Raw genomic sequence first — 20,213 nt, 5'->3', positions numbered from 1 at the left:
GGCGTAGTGTGTTACTGATGGTAGCCTTTGTTACTTTGGTCCCAGCTCTCTGCAGGTCATTGACTAGGTCCCCCCATGTGGTTCTGGGATTTTTGCTCACCGTTCTTGTGATCATTTTGACCCCACGGGGTGAGATCTTGCGTGGAGCCCCAGATCGAGGGAGATTATCAGTGGTCTTGTATGTCTTCCATTTTCTAACAATTGCTCCCACAGTTGATTTCTTCACACCAAGCTGCTTACCTATTGCAGATTCAGTCTTCCCAGCCTGGTGCAGGTCTACAATTTTGTTTCTGGTGTCCTTTGACAGCTCTTTGGTCTTGGCCATAGTGGAGTTTGGAGTGTGACTGTTTGAGGTTGTGGACAGGTGTCTTTTATACTGATGACGAGTTCAAACAGGTGCCATTAATACAGTTAACAAGTGGAGGACAGAGGAGGCTCTTAAAGAAGAAGTTACAGGTCTGTGAGAGCCAGAAATCTTGTTTGTTTGTTATTGACCAAATACTTATTTTCCACCATAATTTGCAAATAAATTCTTTAAAAATCAGACAATGTGATTTTCTGGATTTTTTTTTCTCCTTTTGTCTCTCATAATTGAGGTATACCTAGGATGAAAATTACAGGCCTCTCTCATCTTTTTAAGTGGGAGAACTTGCACAATTGGTGGCTGACTAAATACTTTTTTTCCCCACTGTATATGTGTAGTATATAACACGTTTGACATGCTCTTACTATTGATATGACATGGTATTAACCCATTTGTGCATAAGACTATTATTATTATCATAAGGAACAATGCCACATCTCCTGTTCTGATTGGTCAAACTTAATTAAATCTGCTACAGACATAATTTGGGCAAGTATTGGCGCAATTCTGTGTTTATGTAATGTCTTCCATTTGATTATTTTGTGCATATGTGTGCCTATGTTTGATTTAATACTTGATTGTGCCCCTTGTAACTTCTGAACCAGCTTCTTTCTTATCATAACATAATCTTGTCTTTGGGCACATGGGACTACTGTTTTCTTTAAGAAAGATATAATGAAACATTCATCAGAAACAGTAGTCCCATGTTCCCAAACAATAAATATAGTTTAATTAAACAAAGTCACTCTTCAGACAAACGTTTTGACCGATTTTGAATATGTTTTCTGATTTGCGCTTAGGCAAGCCCAGAGAACATGTTTACTGAAGTAAATTCAATTGGCACAATTGGGTTAATGAGATAATTTTTTCAGTATCAAGATGTTTGCATTAACACAAATAAAATAGCCCAATTGCATTGTATTAAACAAAACATGTCCAACAACTTATTTAATAAGTAATGCTTGTTTATAACTACAATTTGCGAAGAATGATTAATTTAGACTTAATTAAAGGAGAATTTTATCTGCACATAATAATTTCTTCACAATATAATTTTACTGAATATTAAACAATACAAACAATTATACACTCTACAATTACAAGCTGCACAGCTTAATGTATACACCTAGGTTTTCAGTAAAAATAACTTTCTTTCTCTCTTCCGGCCTTCCCTTTCTGTAACATATCATTCAAACATAATACACACACATTATCTTATGAAGCGCACACACACAGAAAATGCTGCCATTTGGCAGACTCATACAAACATTCCCAGACACACACAAACACACACACCCTTCCCAGCATCAGAGAGAATCAGTGATGAGTGTCGTTGAGAGAGTAGATACAGCACTAAGCGCTAAAATGCTAATTAGCTACGCCACAGAGACGCTCCATCCATCCGCTGTGCTGGAAATGGGCCACAACACACACTGCAAAAACCAAAACTCACATGACAAACGGACGAAAACACCCATTTACACGAATATTCGCAAACTTAGGTTGTTGTGTGCATGCATGAACATACCCACCAAAACACACACAGACAGAAATAGTCGAGCAGAAATAAATATACAGATGCATATACAGCACCTGAAACACATAACCCCTAAATACATCCTAACATCCATTATATTCACACCATGTCTGAGTCTCTCTTTCATTCGAACAGACTCACACAGAGGCATAAACAAACAAGCAAACAAGCCGACAGATGATGTGCCAAACAGAGAGCTATCTGTATCATTGGTGAATGCGCTCTGTGTTGCTTCATTATGACTGATGGCGTTTAAACGAGGCTGCCGCTGTCAGAGTGAACCCTCCACTGGCACATTTACATATTTAATACGATGATATGATAATCCGTGTGAGCAAATTAAGATGTATGCACTGAATCACACACATGAACGATCGCGGCTGCAACAATTTTGTGCATTTGATGCGGGTGCAGGCACGCACGCTAACACCGTTTTGCACACTTGCAGCACTTTTATTGCAGAACCACCCTCCCTTGCCCTACGCACTACGCACAACAAAAGTGCATGATAAACAAGAACAGAGGTAAAAAAAAAAAAGTCATACGGAGGAATATCTTTCTTAATATTACTGAGATGCTCACAAGTCAAAAAAGAGGTCTGGATAAATAAAGCAGAGCCTGTGTGCTTGTCTCTCTCAACATCAAAATGCTCAGCACTAGCAGGCTCTTTTTACACTCATGCTGCTCAGTCAGAGAGCGTTCTGTGTAAGGGAAGAGAAAGAGTGAAACACAGAAGGAAAGAAGAGAGAAAGTAAAGGCAGTCTTTCAAGTGGCGGGGAAAAATGTGTTATCAAAAGATGAGTGGCTCGCTGCTCTTAAGGTTGTCGCTTTCATAAAAAAAGAAAAGAACATTTATACGTTTCCCGACTAATGGATGTCTGGCCATATATAAAGTGCCTTGTTCCCTCTTTATCTTTTCAGCATTCTATTCTTTTTTTGACCTCTGGAAAGGTCAATCAAAGCCTATTTTCGCTAGCTTCAATTAAACAAAGAAAGATTACAATAGTCAAATTCTGTGCTGCAATATTTACTCTGTTGGGTTCATCTATTGACCAGAGGTGAAGGAAAAGTCTTCTTTTTTTCATCCTGAATGAATGTATCGTTTTATTTGTCCCGCTCCAGGTGGTGTACAAGAACAACGACGTACGGTTGGAGCTGTCGAAACTGGCTAAACAGGGAGACCCAAAGATGAAGGTATGTACTTTCAACACAATGTACAACTTAAGCAGACACATTATCCTCTTATACAGAGACATCTTTTTTTTTTTCAGAAGCTCCTGAAAGGCACTGTGGGACTTATACTGTATTAATTTTAAGAAAATTGTATTATATGTTTGGCAGGTTGTCATGTTCACAGCTTGAAAAAAACTGGCTTTATTCCCAGGCTACAAAGGAACCATTTTGATCCTGATGTTCACAAGACATCAGTTTAACAACCCAGCTTTAAATGCTTAAACCCCTTAACTGTCTTTTCTGGTCCCAGGTTAGTGGGGTGGTGTCCTTTAAGTGTGAGAGTGTGGCTACGCTGGACCCCGTAACCTTTGACACCCCTGAGTCTTTCGTGGCACTGAGCAAGTGGTCAGCGAAGAAGGCGGGATCCATCTCGTTCGACTTCAGGACCACAGAGCCAAACGGGTTGATGCTTTTCAGCCACGGCAAACCCCGACAGCAGGAACGCAAGGACCCACGCACGCCTCCTACACTCAAGGTGAAAATAGTATACAGTATTTTTTTTTTTAAAGCACACCGTCTAAATCTACACCATTGACATAGCGAGGCTTTGCTTTTAGCTAAATGCTGATGTTTACCAGGTATTACTTTTAAAATGTTCATAATTCGTAAGAGTCTTACTACAGTATGCCAACATTTGCCAACTATCACTATAATCACAAATGGTTATGCAGGTATCTTCAACAATCTGTTAACAAATAAAAAAATTGATTTATGTGTACATGGATCAAATTAATGAATCATAAATGTTTTTAGGATACAACTCCTGGGAACCATAAAAATATGTACAATTATAAATGATTGCCCATTATTTTTTAAATTTGGCTGTTAAAATCCAAGCTGGCTGTCAGGCATTTTGCTTTTCATCTTCCTCTTCTATAAACCACTGAATTCCTGATTGTCCCTGTTACGACTCTAAAGAGTCCTTAACTTCCCATTCCCTTGATGTCTAATAAAGTTTTTAAAGAAGTTTACTTTTCTTCACTTAATTTGGCATTCAACAAAGAACCTGAATGGTTAAACTGGTTAAACCAGAGCCCATTGCCTTATTGTAACTTGCAGCTACAATTTGCATTTTTATTGCCAGCCATCAACATCCCTGCTTTTTACAGAATACTAATACTGTGTCTTGTTCACTTGCAGGTGGATTTTTTCGCCATTGAAATGCTGGACGGGCACTTGTACTTACTGCTGGACATGGGCTCAGGAACCACCAAGACCAGGGCAATGGACAGAAAGGTCAACGACGGAGAGTGGTATCATGTGGACTTCCAGAGGGACGGACGCTCAGGTACTTTCACCGCTCTAACCCTGACCGCGGCGGGCGATAAGGAGGGGGGGGAGGATAGCGCGTTGGCGAGAGCAAGGCCATCCGGATGCTGTCTGTATTTAAATCTAACTGGGTTGTAAGGGTGCTGTGTAGGCCAAAATCAATATAAAGTTGCTCTGTCCATTTTTATAATATGTTTATATAATCACCAATATACTGAGACTAATTATAGCAATTGGCAGCATCTGTCTTTCTGTAGTCAACTTAAAGTTTTGAAAAGTTCTGACCACTTTTGACATAAAACCTATGCTTAACGTGGGGGGATGCATTAAACATACTTATGCAATGCCTTCTGTTGTCTCTTCCTATATGTGTTTGATCTCAGTTCTGACATGCAGTACAATCACAGGATTTCGTTTTTTGTCCTAACACAATATAATTATAGTTCTTATGCCAGTATTAATTACAATCTAGAAACCCAGAGTAGAGGCTGCCAATCTTCTCTATTGGGACCTCATTTGTTTACTTTAACTGTCCTAATGTCTAAATAATAACGTTTTAATGATTTATTTGTAACAAAATGTTGGACATAGCACTTTTAAATCAGCATGTTCTTAAAGGAGCTTACTGATGACTGTGGCTTGTGTAGTTTTTATATTTCCATTTCTTCTGATTATAGAAGTAAGTAGGAGAGCAAGGGATGATGATGATGATAAAGATTATAATGGTAGTCATTACGATGGTGGTGGTGGTCGTGGTGGTGGTGATTGTGATGAGGATGTTCGCATTGAAGGTCATAACTATTACTGAATTTGTTTTTATGCCTCGCTGTGACTCCAGGAACCATCTCGGTGAACAGTGTGAGGACAGCGTACACGGCCCCGGGAGACAGTGAGATCTTGGATCTGGACGAGACTTTGTACCTCGGGGGGCTACCTGAAGACCGCGCTGGACTCATCTTCCCTACAGAGGTGTGTGTGTGTTTGTGTGTGCTGTTGTAATTTACCCTCAAAGTTTCTGCTTCTAGCTTCTGAAAAGGTGGAGTTGAATGCTTTTAGTCTTACATTATGGTGAATTGAGTATATTGAGTTGTTGATGTTATCTTGAACTCATGAAAATGATGATATGCATATATATTGTACTCTCTTCAATAATTGTATTAAACACATATTTAAAGCATCTATTTAATTTAGTGAATAATCGCACAAATATTTAGTAATGAAAAAAGTTATCCAGTCAGTGGTGTTAGCTTTCATTGACCCTGCTTATTAAATGTAAATCCTTTCATGACATATCTTTACAAATCAGATTAGATTATATTACATAATTTAGATTGGAGTAGTCATTGGTTGCAAACTTTTAAGTATATTTTGTTAACCTTTCGTCACTACCAATACTTAGACTCAAAGAGATTTAAAAAAAACTCCATTTAAATAATAAATATAAATATAAAAGTCGCCATTTAAATAAAGTAGCTCAAAGTTCAGATAAGTCTTATCTTTCTATTTCATAATTTCACTGTTTAAGGAAGATATGAGGAAAAGCTCAATAGGGGATTTTTAGAGTAATTTCAGACTAATTTGTACTTATTAATCTTAAAAATGTGTGTGAGGGTGAACGTGTGTACTTTATAATCCAACAAATAGCTGGAATTTTCAACTTTTTAACTGTGCTTTGAACAAGCTTTTTAAAACTAAACCTACAGCAGTTCCTCACTAGATATTGCCAGATGTGGTCAAATTTCTTACTGTGAAAAACCTCAACCCCTGGCGTCCTCCTTCCTCAGGTGTGGACGGCTCTGTTGAACTACGGTTACGTGGGCTGCATCAGAGATCTGTTTGTGGACGGGCAGAGTAAAGACATCCGGAGGTTGGCCGAGGCCCAGAGGGCGGTGGGGGTGAAGCCCTCGTGCTCCAGAGAGCAGCCCAAACAGTGCATGTCCAACCCCTGTCAGCACAACGGCATCTGCAGGGAGGGCTGGAACCGCTACGTGTGCGACTGCTCCGGGACGGGGTACCTGGGACGCTCCTGCGAGAGAGGTGAGAATGACGCGGTGAAGAGGACGAGAATAACACTGTGGCAGCCTGTACTGTAATTTGGCAACAATTCTAATGCCACATTTTCACTGGCTAATTCCATTCACCAAACAGCAAGGTTTTGTGGGAAAAGTCATAATACGTCACGATGCAAAAGGCATACTGACATTGTCATTTACTTTTTGGTTTGAGAACACTGAGTGATGCCAAAGAGATGAGTGACAGAAGACAGATTGTATGGTGTGGAAGGTTTAATGTCAGAAATAACATCCATCAATCACTTCAAATATATTTTTAAATCACCAGTTGTATCGGGAGATTAACCTTTAAATAATTACACATTTAAGCAAGACTTTTTTCCTTTTAAAGGTCTATCCTAACAAATCACATCACCTTGATAGTACTTACTCTGATGTGCGCTCAAGAAGTACCGTCTTAAAGATTTATGGCACATAAAAATGTGGCTAAACTGTCCAAATGAAAAGCCTTGCAGATTGAGTTCAGGTGAATTTACCCTCCTCTTCCTCCCTGGTGATGGAGAATAGGAAGGTACAAAATAAAAAGAGGATGGAATGTAGGAAGTAGGTGGTGATAGAAAAATAAGGTCAAGAAGAAAATGAGTCTGCTTGCAAAACAACAAAAGACAATAACCAAAGCAAAGCGTAAAAGTGAGGGTAGTAAGTTACAGACAGGGAAAGGAGAAGAGGAGGATGCAGAGCTGCAGACAGGACTATTGGACTTCTATGGATGTAGGGAGTGGGAATCGATGGGAGAGGAAATGTGCAGGGAGCAGGAGCTGTGACAGAGGAGGGTGGAAGCACCGGTCCAGAACCGCCATATGACAGCAGGTGAGGAGGAATGGGAGATGGGAGTAGAAAATCCGACAGAGAGAGAGAGTTATGAGAAAAGGTATGAATTCAGGTCGAGGGAGAGAAGTGGAAAGCGGGAAAGATTGGCAGAGGGACTGATAGAGGCTTGTTGAAAGAAGCGAAGATGGAGTCAGACAAGAAGAAGAGAAGAAATGCTGTTTGTGCCACAACTGCTGACGCGCCTCAAGTGATGATTGTACTATCATCTTACAGGAGATATGGGCACACACGTACCCTTTCTGCAAAGTGTTGATATGAAAACATTTGATTCCTGAGGACAAACCGCCGCAGTGTAGGTTTATCGTGGTGATGCACTGCCTCTCCTTCTCTTAGCTCCGTCTCCCTTTCCTCTATGTCTTTTTTCATCCCTCTCTGTGTGCACTGAGGGGTCACTAACTGGTGGTTCAGTGGATTAAAGGAAGCACAGATGGAGAAGCAGATGGAGAGAGTGATTGGCCATGTTTACGCCTTCTACCTGCGGTTTCTGCCTCCCTTTTTCTCCCTCCCTCATTCTCTCACTCTCGTCTTTGTTCCCACTCTCTCTTCTTTAATGAACAAAGATGGTCGCCACGCTCTGGCTCCAAGATGAATTCTTATTTTGTAGAGCAGTCACACACATATTTCTAGCGACACATTTGCACACCCCTTAACACATTTCAGCTCTTTCCTCCTGCTCACTAGCTGTTCACGCTGGTTGATTTCATTTTTTTTCGTGCTGTCCTGCTTTATGTATGAAAGCCAACTCCTGGCAGGAAGAGAACACAATAGATAAAATGTTAAGAATGTTATCTTAACTCTTCAAAGGGTTTGGTCTTAATTTGTCACCACCAAAAGGTCAATATATTTCTATAATCTTTCAAAACGCATTTTTACAATGTTTTTAAAACCCAGTATAATCAAATCTTCATTTGTTGACCCTCATTTCTAAGTCAATCTACAGCTGGAATGAACAAAACTTCTTAAAGACACACAGCTTATTTTTTTTGGCATTAATGGGCTTCCATACTTTCTTCTCACCAACCCCCCTGCTCTATTTTCCTGTTTGTGAGTCAGGTGCTGCGGTGAGGAACATTTAGTCAGCTGTCTCCCCTATCGGAAATATGTGTGTGTGTGTGTGTGTGTGTGTGTGTGTGTGTGTGTGTGTGTGTGTGTGTGTGTGTGTGTGTGTGTGTGTGTGTGTGTGTGTGTGTTGGAGTGTGCTTGGGCGGCTATATGTGTGTCTGTTAGTTATGTTATCTGTGATATAACAGGCCAACCACCTCCTTTTTTCCTCAAGTTAATGAGGGTTCATTTGCATTTTAGCCAAGAGCTCTTCTCCCTTTCCCCCCTCCTTTCTATCTGTCTTGCTCTGTCCCTATTTTCTCTCCCCCTGCTCTCACTTTACTAAACCCTCCTCTGTTCACACTTAAATTCACTCACTTATTCTGACATGCACGCACACACACATACGCACACTATCTCCCTCTTTCCCTCCTTCTCAGCTCATCAGTATTCATGAGACCTCCCTCTCTTCCTGTTCTCTTGTTTTTCCCTTGGCTCTAACCGTCTCCCACGGAAACAGGGAGAGCAAAAGGGAGAGAAAGCAAAGGAGGAATGCAATAGAGAGATATAAGAAGAAGGGAAGAAGAACGAGAGATAGAGACATGGAGAGTGTGTTTAGCTGTGTATGTAATTGGCCAATAAAAAACAGGGTTCTCAGAGGTAAACAGTTTAGCGGTTGGGGATTGGCCCCAGCAGGTAGCATGGAGAGAAGATTATGAATATGTAAATGAGTATGCAAAAGACATTAAAGCGGGATCACCTGAGCTTGTTACATTATGACTCCAGGGTTTGGGATGTCAGCGGCGGAGGCTAACACACTCACCGCCATGCATTCTGATTCAACCGGCCAACCAGCTGCAGCTATTTTTACATCCCCTTTCGTGAGGGAGTGATGATGAATTAAGGGTGGAAAGTGATGGAGTCATTTTGAAGCAGCTTTTGAGTTTGAACATGACGTGGCCGGCGGGGGAACAAGGGAGTGTAGGCACAACACGAACATACTTCGTCATGTTTTAAATCTGATTCACTCAATGTCAAATTTCCTTTGTCTCCTCCCACCTTGTGTGTTTTCTCCCTGTCAATCTGTTACTGTTTCTTTTGAATGTGTCCACCCACCTCACTCTTCTCCATCACCGTCTCTGTCTTCCTCTGCCTTCTTCCTCTCTCACTCGTTTCTTGTCCCCCCCGTCTTGTACAGATGCGACCATCCTGTCGTACGACGGCAGTAAGTTTATGAAGGTGCAGTTGCCCGTGGCGATGCACACCGAGGCGGAGGACGTCTCGCTACGCTTTCGCTCCCAGCGGGCCTACGGGGTTCTCATGGCAACCACATCCCGTAACTCCGCAGACACCCTTCGTCTGGAGCTGGATGGGGGCCGTGTCCGACTCACTGTCAACCTAGGTACACACACGTGCACACAAACATGTACAATCTCCAACATTGTTTTGATTTCCACACAGGGGAATGCAGCTAAAACTGGCCTCTTGGCTTTTTCTTGCATAGGAATGTCATTAAATGTTGATAAATAATATATTGTCCCTTGTGAGTAGCACTCTTCTTGATAAGTCATTCAGATAATTATGTTGCAAATATGCTTGTATTCAAGGATTTCACAGCTTTTTCTGCAGTAACATTTTAAAATGTGTATGGACTTAATGGTGTATATAAAGCCTACTTGGAATACACACAAACACAATAAACAGTTAAAGGTTAGCAGTATTGTTTTTGTGTTGAACAGAGGGTCAAGCCTAAAGCTGCATTCTCTGCTCACTCCCAGTGGACCTGTGCATCCCTTCAACAATCAATACAAAGACTCACAAACCACACACACACACACACACACACTTAAATAATACACCCCACACTTAATTGCGACTTTTAAACACTCTTCCGACCAGCCAAGCACTCTCACATGAGTTCAAACCGATCTCATGCTAACACACACATACACTAACAGAGGGGTGCATGTGTTGGTCTCTGGTTGTCTGCAGCCACGTCTCTTCTGTGGTTGATGCCACTCGACACACCAATGCATCATGGGTAAAAAAAAAAGCCCTCTAATAGTGGGGCTAAATCTTCCAACCATTCACGGAGATTTGTGCTCTGGATGGGCGACAAAAATTATGGGATGTGTTCGATGTCATCAGACAAACTGACACACATGACCCATCTCAGTCTCCTGGTGCTTTTGATTGGTGACTGAAACTGTCGCTCAGGCCAGAGCAGCCAATGAGCACGCTGCTCGTGCTGGGACACACCGCTCTCCTTGTAATATGTAACACTTTAAATGTGAAGATTCACCAATCCTAATTTTCACTCTTTATTGGCTCTAAAATTGCGTTTTGCAACTCCATTTTGTAAGAAAATACACTGTCAAGCTGACAAAGGAGAGTGTGTGTTTTCTCAGCAGTTTGTATATAATGCGTGGCATGCAGGGTGTGTCGATGTGTGCGTCCCCAGGGCGTGGGGAACATGTGTATGTGTGCAGCATTAACTCTCTGCTCTGCTCTCCCTTCAGACTGTATCAGGATAAACTGTACAGCCAGTAAGTGATCCTCCATCTCACCTAACCCCCCCCCTTCCTTTTCCACCTGAGTGTGCGTGACAATGTGTGTGTTTTTTGTTAATGTGTCTTTCTGACCATTTTTCACCCACTCTGTGTTTTTAGTCCATCTGATCGTAATCCGTTATTCAACATGTGTGTGTGTGTGTGTGTGTGTGTGTGTGTGTGTGTGTGTGTGTGTGTGTGTGTGTGTGTGCGTGTGTGCGTGTGTGCATATATGTGTGTGCATATATGTGTGTGTTGGACAGGCGGAGGTGCATATATGCGTGTTTGTGTCTGCATGTTCAGCTACACCACAGGAGTGGTGCGATTTTTGCTGAGGGCCAGGGTTTTCCAGGTCGGCCATTTTAGCAAAAAAGGATAGACGGAAGAGAGGACGGTAGGGGAGGAAGGGAGGGGGGGAGGGAAAAAAAGAAAAGAAGGAGAGAAGCTAAAAATGAGGTGTTCAGGTAAAATTAGGTACGTTGGGAAGCGTAGCTGCTGGATGAATGTAACTTAGAGCTGCGGGGTAATTACTTCTCCTTCATGCTGGAGACAAAAGACATGTTATCGCTCTGTTTCTCCCCAACGCACCTTCATCCCAACGGCTGTCTGGTTGCTTTCTTTGTTTGCTTGTTGTTTTCTTTCTCAACTGTACATTAGGGACTTTGGGGTAATGTTTCATTTAGAGTATTTAGGGTGTGCTTGTGTGTGAGAGCCTTTGCATTTTGTATTCTCTTCATTGCCCATCTGTGTGTGTGTTTGTTTAGGTGTGTTATCCTGTGTGAGAATGAGTGTGTATGATTTCTGTTCATGCTGCTGTGAGTGGAGCTGAATCCCTGATGAAGTTTAATTCCCTCACGTGGAGTTTCTCTCTGTCACGACCACAGAGAAAGCGAGAAAGAGGGAGAGGGAGAGAGAGAGAGACGAATGCTCTGTGACGGCAAAGAGGTGGTGAAATGGACGACTGCAGTTGCCATAGAAACCCTATTAGCCACACAGCACTGTTGCTATCCCGCATGTCTGTCAGCCAATTTTAGACCGGTTGTCTGAATGAACATTTAAGTAGGCAGCCACTTTTCTGGCACACCGTGTGCATACAATAAATTAAACATTAGATATACAAATATTAAACAGCCAGGCGCCATTGGAAGTATCCACTCAGCAGTCAAATAAAAGCCTCGGCATGGGAAAGATTCAAGGCTTATCCAGCAGAAAAGCCATTTGTTATTGGGAGCTAATGAAATATGAAACGCTTTCAGTCGTTTTGTTTTCATTATCCTGCTCTTATAATCTCCACTAGCTTGTGTCTTTTGATTCAAATTGCATTTGCATTGCTACAAACAACTCCCTTTTGTCTCTTTTCTTTTTTCACATCACAGAGCACTGTTCAGACTGTCTGCTGCCCGCCACAGCCATCACTAGTAGCTTTACTTTAAACCAAGCTCAAAATGCAGCTGAACGCACTGTTAGCACCGACCCAAAATAGGTGCATTGTGTGTGTGTGTGTGTGTGTGTGCGTAGTACGTGTTGTGTGTGTGTGTGTGTGTGTGTGTGTGTGTGTGTGTGTGTGTGTGTGTGTGTGTGTGTGTGTGTGTGTGTGTGTGTGTGTGTGTGTGTGCATGAGTATGTGTTTATCCGTGTATTTTTGTATGTGTATTTTTGCCTCTCCCTGTTCCCAGGTTGACACAGATCACTGCGTCACTCTCACTGCGTTCTGCTCTTTGATTATTTGGCTACATATGCAAAAATACACACACACACACACTCACTTATTAAGTCACACACACATGCACATATTCTCTCCTTCACTCAGTGTTAGGCAGTGATCCATGGTAAAAGGATGAGATGCTCATGCCCAGAGCACAGCTGAGTCTCCTCAGGGGAACCCTGTGTCCTCTCTGAACACACTATTTTAGCTTTGCAAATACACACACACATTGAAGTATTTGAATTGACTTTTCGTATTTTGTTTGCATGTCAGCGAGCCTCCCTTTATTTCTCTACCTATATGGGTGGGTGTGTGTGTGTGTGTGTGTGTGTGTGTGTGTGTGTGTGTGTGTGTGTGTGTGTGTGTGTGTGTGTGTGTGTGTGTGTGTGTGTGTGGCCTAGCATTACTATACTTGTGGGGACCTAAATCTGTTTATGTTGTGTGTGTGTGTGTGGCTGGCTAGCAGTGCTGCTTGTGTGTGGAGCTGATGTGTTTACACGTGTGGGACTCGCTTCCCTTATGTGGACAAATTGTAGGTCCCCAGTGGAGGGGAATCGGTGTTGTGTTCAAGGTTGGTGGGGTGCTTGTAGTGAGCAGGAGCTAGGGGACACCCAGGTTTTAGGAACAGTGAGTCTGTCAAATGTGTGCAGTGGACTATGTGAAGATATGAGCTGGTAGATGCAAAGAGAGAGACATCATGAGAGGACAGCTCAGCTTCTTCCATCCTGCTGCACATCAGCACCTTGGAGAACTCTCTGCTGATCCGCTGTGTGTCTAGTGCCATCATGAGTCATGTTGCAGTAGTGCAGTCTTGTGAGGAAACAAAGGGAAGACCCTGCATATGTACACAGGCTATTATATGTTAAATGTGCAAGGGCAGTTAAGGAGTCATGGGGGTGCAAATGTGCTGTCTCTGCATGTGTGGATAGGTGGTCATCATTGCTGTGTGATGTGTCCACAGATGGATTTTCTCAGTGTAGGCCTGTGTGACTCAGTCTCCATCTTAGGCATCAATGTATGTTAATCTTTCTGTGTGTCTGTGTCACATCATCCATCCCGCTGTATCTGCAAAGTCACCTGTCTGTCTATCTTTGTTTTGACACAGAGGTTTTTCGTCTCCCCAGGATATGTATGGTTCCCCCTTTCCTCAGCTATTTTCCTCCATTTCCTCCCTTCCTGTCCTTAAATTTGAATTCAACTTGCCTGGCTTCTTCTTCTTCTTCTTCTTCTGTCTCTGTCTCTGGATTTCTACCTGCTCTGCCTGTCTCTATTTGTCTCTCTCCACCTCTGTGTGCATTATGTTAACGGTGCTCTGGGCTATGTGTAGGTAAAGGTCCAGAGACCATCTTTGCGGGCTTGGGCCTCAATGATAATGAGTGGCACACGGTGAGAGTAGTCCGGCGTGGCAAGGGCCTGAAACTCACCGTAGACGACCTGCAGCCTGTCGAAGGTAACCACAGCAGCATTACCTTTTATCCCTTTTAGATTTTCACCATAAAATGACTCATTAATCTCCTCTGCTTGTATTTTGTATACAAATGTTCTATCTGATACATTCCTGATTGATTTTAATTGTATGTTATGCTAAAAGACCAATATTAAGGGATTTTTTTTTTAGAATATGGTGTTAAGGACCATAGTTGGTCTGTTTATGAACATTTTACGACTACACAGCGATCATTGTGGGAAATAAAGTTCTACCAATGATTATGATCTTGCAATATTAATAAAAAATATGCAATCTGCATTAATACTTTCTATATACTTTTGGGGAAAGTTCGCAGTTGAAATTAGTTTGTGATCACTGTTAGTTCAACTGTTTAAATAATAGGATGAGAATTAGCTTTATTGTTGGAACAGTTCCACTTGAAACCCAAGTGTCCGTAGCCCTCACCTCTGAAGTTTACCCGCCACCAGGTCAGATGGCGGGCGACCACACCCAGTTGGAGTTCCACAATGTGGAGACGGGTATTGTGACGGAGAAGCGCTTCATGCCTGCCGTGCCTTCCAATTTCATCGGCCACCTTCAGGGCCTGACACTGAACGGCATGCCCTACATTGACCTGTGCAAGAACGGCGACATCGACTACTGCGAGCTCAACGCTGTTATTGGCTATAAGAGCATCGTGGCTGACCCCGTCACCTTCCGCTCCCGCTCCAGCTTCGTCACGTTGCCCACGCTGCAGGCCTACTACTCCATGCACGTCTTCATGCAGTTCAAGACCACGTCCCCCGACGGCCTGGTTCTCTACAACAGGGGAGACGGCAACGACTTCATTGTGATAGAGCTAGTTAAAGGGTGAGCTGTGGTATTTACATTACTCAATGTCTTGCAAAGGAAATGATTAGTTAAATATGTGTTAATGGTAATTCCCACATGTTCAACTCAGCCTGGGATTTGTTTTCAATTCTTGAGGCTGAAATATCAAATATGAAAAATGCACAAGTCAAGCAGCTCCTTTTCTACTCCTTTAATTACGGTTCTTGAAGACAGATGCCCTGAAGTGTATGACCCTGTGTTGTTCTTCATTATGAATATGATTAATTTGTCTTTTTTCTTTCCTCTCTTCTTTTTGGTTCCCTTTCTAGCTACCTACACTACATTTCTGACCTGGGCAATGGAGCACACCTGATCAAGGGCAACTCTAACAGTCCTCTAAATGATAACCATTGGCACAACGTACACATCTCCAGAGACACTAACAATCTCCACACGGTCAAGATTGACACCAAAGTCACCACGCAGACCACCATGGGCGCCAAGAACCTCGACTTAAAGGGTATGCAACAAATACAAGCAGTGATAACACCTCAACAACAGGAGCTGACATGTACTTATACATACACAGTTCTACTGAAACAAGAAGTCAGTTAAAGGGAAAAGTTTGACATCTGAGTTACATGAAGGTTAAAGCTACTCTCTGATGGATATTAAGCTACCAGCACTTATAAACTAATTAACTGGTTATATATCAATTGTTTAATCTGTACAAAATTTAAAAAAGTGTTGGTCTGTATGGGGTTATGTGTTCTTTGCCATGGATGCTAGTTGATGGATTTTGTCTGCTCAGACGGAGACAGGCTAGCTGGCAAAGCTAACCGTTTCCTGGCATAACTGAGAGATCTATCCATTTTCTTATCTAACTCTAAGTAACATATAATGAGTGTGTTTTCCAAAATGTCAAACTATTCTTGATGCAAAAATATATTGACTGGTTCCAGCTTCAAAAATGAGGACAGTTTCCTTTTTTCTCTGTTATAAATAACACATGTTTTATATATTGATTCATTGTTTTGATCATCCCCAGGTGACCTGTACATCGGGGGCGTCTCCAAAGAGATGTACCGAGAACTGCCGAAGCTGGTCCACTCCCGTGAGGGCTTCCAAGGTTGTCTAGCAACAGTTGATCTAAATGGCCGACTCCCTGATCTTTTGGCTGATGCACTTGCAACCATTGGACAAGTGGAGAGAGGCTGTGAAGGTGAGGTTCAAACTCGGAAATCACAACCGTAGATCTGTCCCGGTACCGTGTCCCTCCTGCTTTTTCTTTCTTTTTCCATTTACCTCATGCTCTGTGTGATTAGGATAACCCACTAACCCAGCTTTTGGTCTATTCTATGTAAATGTTACTCTTTTGGTTCTCATCTCCTCCTCGATCTTTCTGCACATTGTGTTTTCTCTTTCTTCCACTCTTTCAACAGTTCACAGGCATCTGTATGCATTGACTAACCATCTAACTTAATTTGCTTGTTTGCTTTTTTGTTTGGCTGACAAAAGTTACATTGATGAAAGCTGACTTGCAAGGTATATCGCTTTGTGTGAGCATGTGAGACACGTGTATGAGAGTGGTAAAAAACTAGTGTGCGTGTGTGTGTGTGTGTGAGGGTGTGTGTATGTATGTGTGCGTGTGTTGAAACTACCCAGTGGTGTCCAGTCTTGTGTGGATCCCAGTGATCCAGAGTCAAAGGTCAGAGGTGACCTGTCCTCTCCTAGCCACCATAGTGACTTCATCACAGTAGTGACATCACCACCGCCCTACCTGAGTCGACACAGCTCCACCACCCGGGTTGCTTAGCAGCATGCTGTCTAACCCTCCTACTGACTCCCAACCTAACCTTCAATACTCCATTTGTGAATCATTTCACACCCTTTCCTCCACGCCTCGCATTAAAAATACATCAAAAGAGAACTAAGTTTAGAGCTTTGACTGCGTTTACATGCACTAAATATTCATTTTATGCCCTTATTCTGAAATAGACAATATTCCTATTAAGCCATTTAAATGGCTAATGAAAATAAATAATTAACTCATATTACCATTGCAGGCATCTAAATAGGATTATTTCTGTATTTGTCCATTGGGGGCATACTTATTTTACTGTGCAAACATTCCCTCTTTCATTACATCAGCCACCTATTTGACGAGGTAGCGATTATTTAAGAATATTTAAAAACCTGTTAATATTCTAGTCTTCGATGATGTTTAAAAGTAGTTGTGTTTTTCATTCCGAATATAAATGGGGGCTTCTCTTTCTGGCATGTTTTTATAAAATGAACATAACTAAAGTTAAAACCACAATAAGGATGCATATTCTGAACGCATTTTATTCACTTCCAAAGAAGGCCCACAAAACCTGAATAATATCACATATTTCTTAATCTGATCATTCAGAAAAGGCCTTATTCCGTATGTTCAAACCATATATGACTTGTGAAATTGTGAGTATTGCCAAATTCAGAATAAAGTGTAACAATAGTGGGCATGTAAATGTAGTCATTGTCCTCCTGTGTGTTTTTAACACAAGGCGTGGAGTAAACGGGGACCGACTGCTGAAGAGAGAGTATTGAGATGAAGGCCTTTAAACATAACTCTGCCTTCTTATGTTTAACCGCTCCTCCTGTCCTTGCCCCACTCATCCAGGCTCACCTCCTGCATGCTTTCCACATTTTTGGCTCTTATCACCTCGTAACACAGATTCCAGTTCAGTTTCGGTTCAGTTTATAATCATGATCAAGCATATTTTGTCAGCCTATCCACCATATCGTAGTCTCATAAAGATCTCCTACTAACACTACTAATCATAACATCATTGCAGCACAACAACAGTCTACCCAAAATGTCTCAAGGAAATGCGGTCTAAAAATAACCAGACAGTACTGGCATACTGTTGTGAAACAACAATGGGCTCCAGACAAAATCATAAAAATATGTATCCTGACTTTTGCAATTCCCTCCCCCCACCACCACCTCTCTGTCACTGCAGGTCCCAGCACTACATGTCAAGAAGACTCTTGTTCAAATCAGGGAGTTTGTTTGCAGCAGTGGGAGGGCTTCACCTGCGACTGCAGCATGACGTCGTATGCTGGGCCGCTATGCAATGATGGTGAGTCTCTGCTTTCCATTATCTCCCTCAGCGCTCGGTGTGGACGGCTGCATTAAGAATGTTAAATAAACACATTTTGTAGAATCTATAGCAACACTATGAGTTAATCCTCACCCTAAATGTCTCTAAACTGCAGAAAACACACCTTAATATATAACTGCATGTCTCAAATCTATGCAATCAGATGATTTGGTTGGAAACGCTGAATCAAACATGTTTTTGTGTGCATGATATCAGAGCCACCAGGTGAGGGCACTGTCAACTGTTGATTCATAACTGGCACAAAGACAGCACCTGCTAAATGTCCAGTTTGGTTATTGTAATTCTCTGTAATAATGCCCTCGTTACACGATCAACACATTATCCTCAGCGGCCTTTCGAGGAACACACTTGATGATTATTGACTCACCCTGCAGCGAGTCCTACTGTACCATTGAATGCTGTTATTGTTATGAGTCACATTTTGCAGTCAGCCTCCTGCAGTAATGTTACCAAGTATTCTGGGATATACTTATAGAACGGTGTATGGCATATCCACATGCTTGCATATAAACTAAATTATCCGTGTGGGACAGCTGGGACCACTTATATCTTTGGCCGTGATGGAGGAGTGGTGGTTTACACGTGGCCCCCTAATGAGCGTCCCAGCACCAGAGCAGACCGCCTGGCCCTGGGGTTCAGCACACAACAGAAACACGCCACTCTGCTGCGGGTTGACAGCGCGTCTGGTCTCGGAGACTACCTTCAGCTGCAGATAGTAAGTGCACACACCTGCATTCAAATACAATCCCAAAGAAGAATGTTTTTTTTCATACTTATGAATCATTAAAGTTGATTTACAGGTTGTTCTTCCCTGATATCAATGTATATACTAATCATACATTCTTCATTGAGAACAATTATCTTCTTTACAAGAGGGATCTGGACAAAATGGCTGTCTATAAAGAAATTAAAGGGCACCGGATAAACTGGACAGGATTTTATTCCAATAATATAATTGGACTCACATTGGACAGTTTTTTTAAAAGTGGGGGAGCGGTCGAAACAAATGCAGCAAAACCATAGATTAAAAAAAAAGATTTCACTAATCCTTGTTTCTGTCAATACCTGCCGGCTACATTTCAAACAATGCAACTCCGCTGCAGAATCAAAGATTCAGGAGTGTTCTGCTAGACAGGCTAATTTAGCCTTTGACCAACAGCCTAAAGCTGAGATGAGCAGCAGCTTACAGACATCCCGTTTTCTTAATCCACCCCCAGTTTTATTTCAGATTTTCAAGCTTTTTCTCTTCCATCCAAACTAAGGCTGACTCAAGTGCAACACTTGAGGCAATCCTCTGAGTGCTCTTGAGCATCAAAGTGTTTTAGACAACTTGTTTTACATATGCAGTAGTAATCCCGGAGGTCCCCTTTAACACAAGTTCACAGGCAGCAAGTGGGAGCACACATTTTTAGGATTTATTAAGCACAATAAACCGAGTCCTGAAAAACAAACAAAGAAACGATATCCCTTTTCGTGTCTCTCCTCCTCAGGACAAAGGCAACATTAGAGTAGTGTTTAATGTCGGCACTGATGATATCAACATCGAGGAGAGCTCCAAGTTTGTCAACGATGGAAAGTATCACATAATTCGATTCACTCGCAGCGGAGGCAATGCAACCCTTCAACTGGACGACCTGCCAGTCATCGAACGCTATCCCTCAGGTAGGCCCCGCCCACATCAACCCAACCCCCCAATCCCACCACAGCGCTGCCTGTCCCGGGACAGAGCTACACCTTAGAAAATCAGCCAAGCTCCTGATTGGTGAATCACATCCTATAAATGTTTATATCCAAACACTGAGTTTGAGAAATACAATTGCAACTTTGTTTGATGTTATTGTGTTTGAAATGAAATATGAGTGATCTGATAATGAAACGTGACTTTTTAAAACATAAAACAAGATAGTTTTTTCAATAGCTTGTATATGTATCATGTTAGGACTGTTAAATAGCGTTAAAGGTAATTTATGAAAATATTCAATTCGGGTGTCAGTTGTTTTTCTCACCATAAAAGAAAAATAATAACAGTTGGTGCATCTTTGGACAAACAATAATTTAAAATCATGTCATACTTTTTTAAATGGTTAACTAGAGAGTAAAAATAAGAATAAAAAGTGTATTTTGTTGAACATACCTTTTGTTTTTATATTTGTTTTTGTTTTTATATTTAAAGTGGTAATATAGG

The 20,213-nt window shown here is 41.8% G+C and overlaps 1 protein-coding gene across 1 annotated transcript in view; it reads left to right on the top strand.

Annotated features, from left to right (window-relative positions):
- The window catches only part of nrxn1a (neurexin 1a), a 52,614-nt gene that overhangs the window by 20,904 nt on the left and 11,497 nt on the right, over nucleotides 1–20,213 (top strand). The window contains exons 6-19 of the mRNA XM_010777685.1: nucleotides 3,024–3,095; nucleotides 3,385–3,609; nucleotides 4,275–4,422; nucleotides 5,242–5,372; nucleotides 6,188–6,440; nucleotides 9,546–9,749; nucleotides 10,867–10,893; nucleotides 13,929–14,051; nucleotides 14,519–14,900; nucleotides 15,191–15,381; nucleotides 15,910–16,083; nucleotides 17,867–17,986; nucleotides 18,562–18,743; nucleotides 19,519–19,690. Of these exons, the coding sequence (XP_010775987.1) occupies nucleotides 3,024–3,095; nucleotides 3,385–3,609; nucleotides 4,275–4,422; nucleotides 5,242–5,372; nucleotides 6,188–6,440; nucleotides 9,546–9,749; nucleotides 10,867–10,893; nucleotides 13,929–14,051; nucleotides 14,519–14,900; nucleotides 15,191–15,381; nucleotides 15,910–16,083; nucleotides 17,867–17,986; nucleotides 18,562–18,743; nucleotides 19,519–19,690 (2,404 nt within the window). The remainder of the gene's footprint in view (nucleotides 1–3,023; nucleotides 3,096–3,384; nucleotides 3,610–4,274; nucleotides 4,423–5,241; nucleotides 5,373–6,187; nucleotides 6,441–9,545; nucleotides 9,750–10,866; nucleotides 10,894–13,928; nucleotides 14,052–14,518; nucleotides 14,901–15,190; nucleotides 15,382–15,909; nucleotides 16,084–17,866; nucleotides 17,987–18,561; nucleotides 18,744–19,518; nucleotides 19,691–20,213) is intronic.

Source organism: Notothenia coriiceps, unplaced genomic scaffold (genome assembly GCF_000735185.1).
Source record: "Notothenia coriiceps isolate Sejong01 unplaced genomic scaffold, NC01 NC01_scaffold00018425, whole genome shotgun sequence".
In the NCBI taxonomy this organism is placed as follows: domain Eukaryota; kingdom Metazoa; phylum Chordata; class Actinopteri; order Perciformes; family Nototheniidae; genus Notothenia; species Notothenia coriiceps.
Note: the sequence above shows the minus strand (reverse complement) of the source record. Positions and strands in the feature narration are given on the sequence as shown.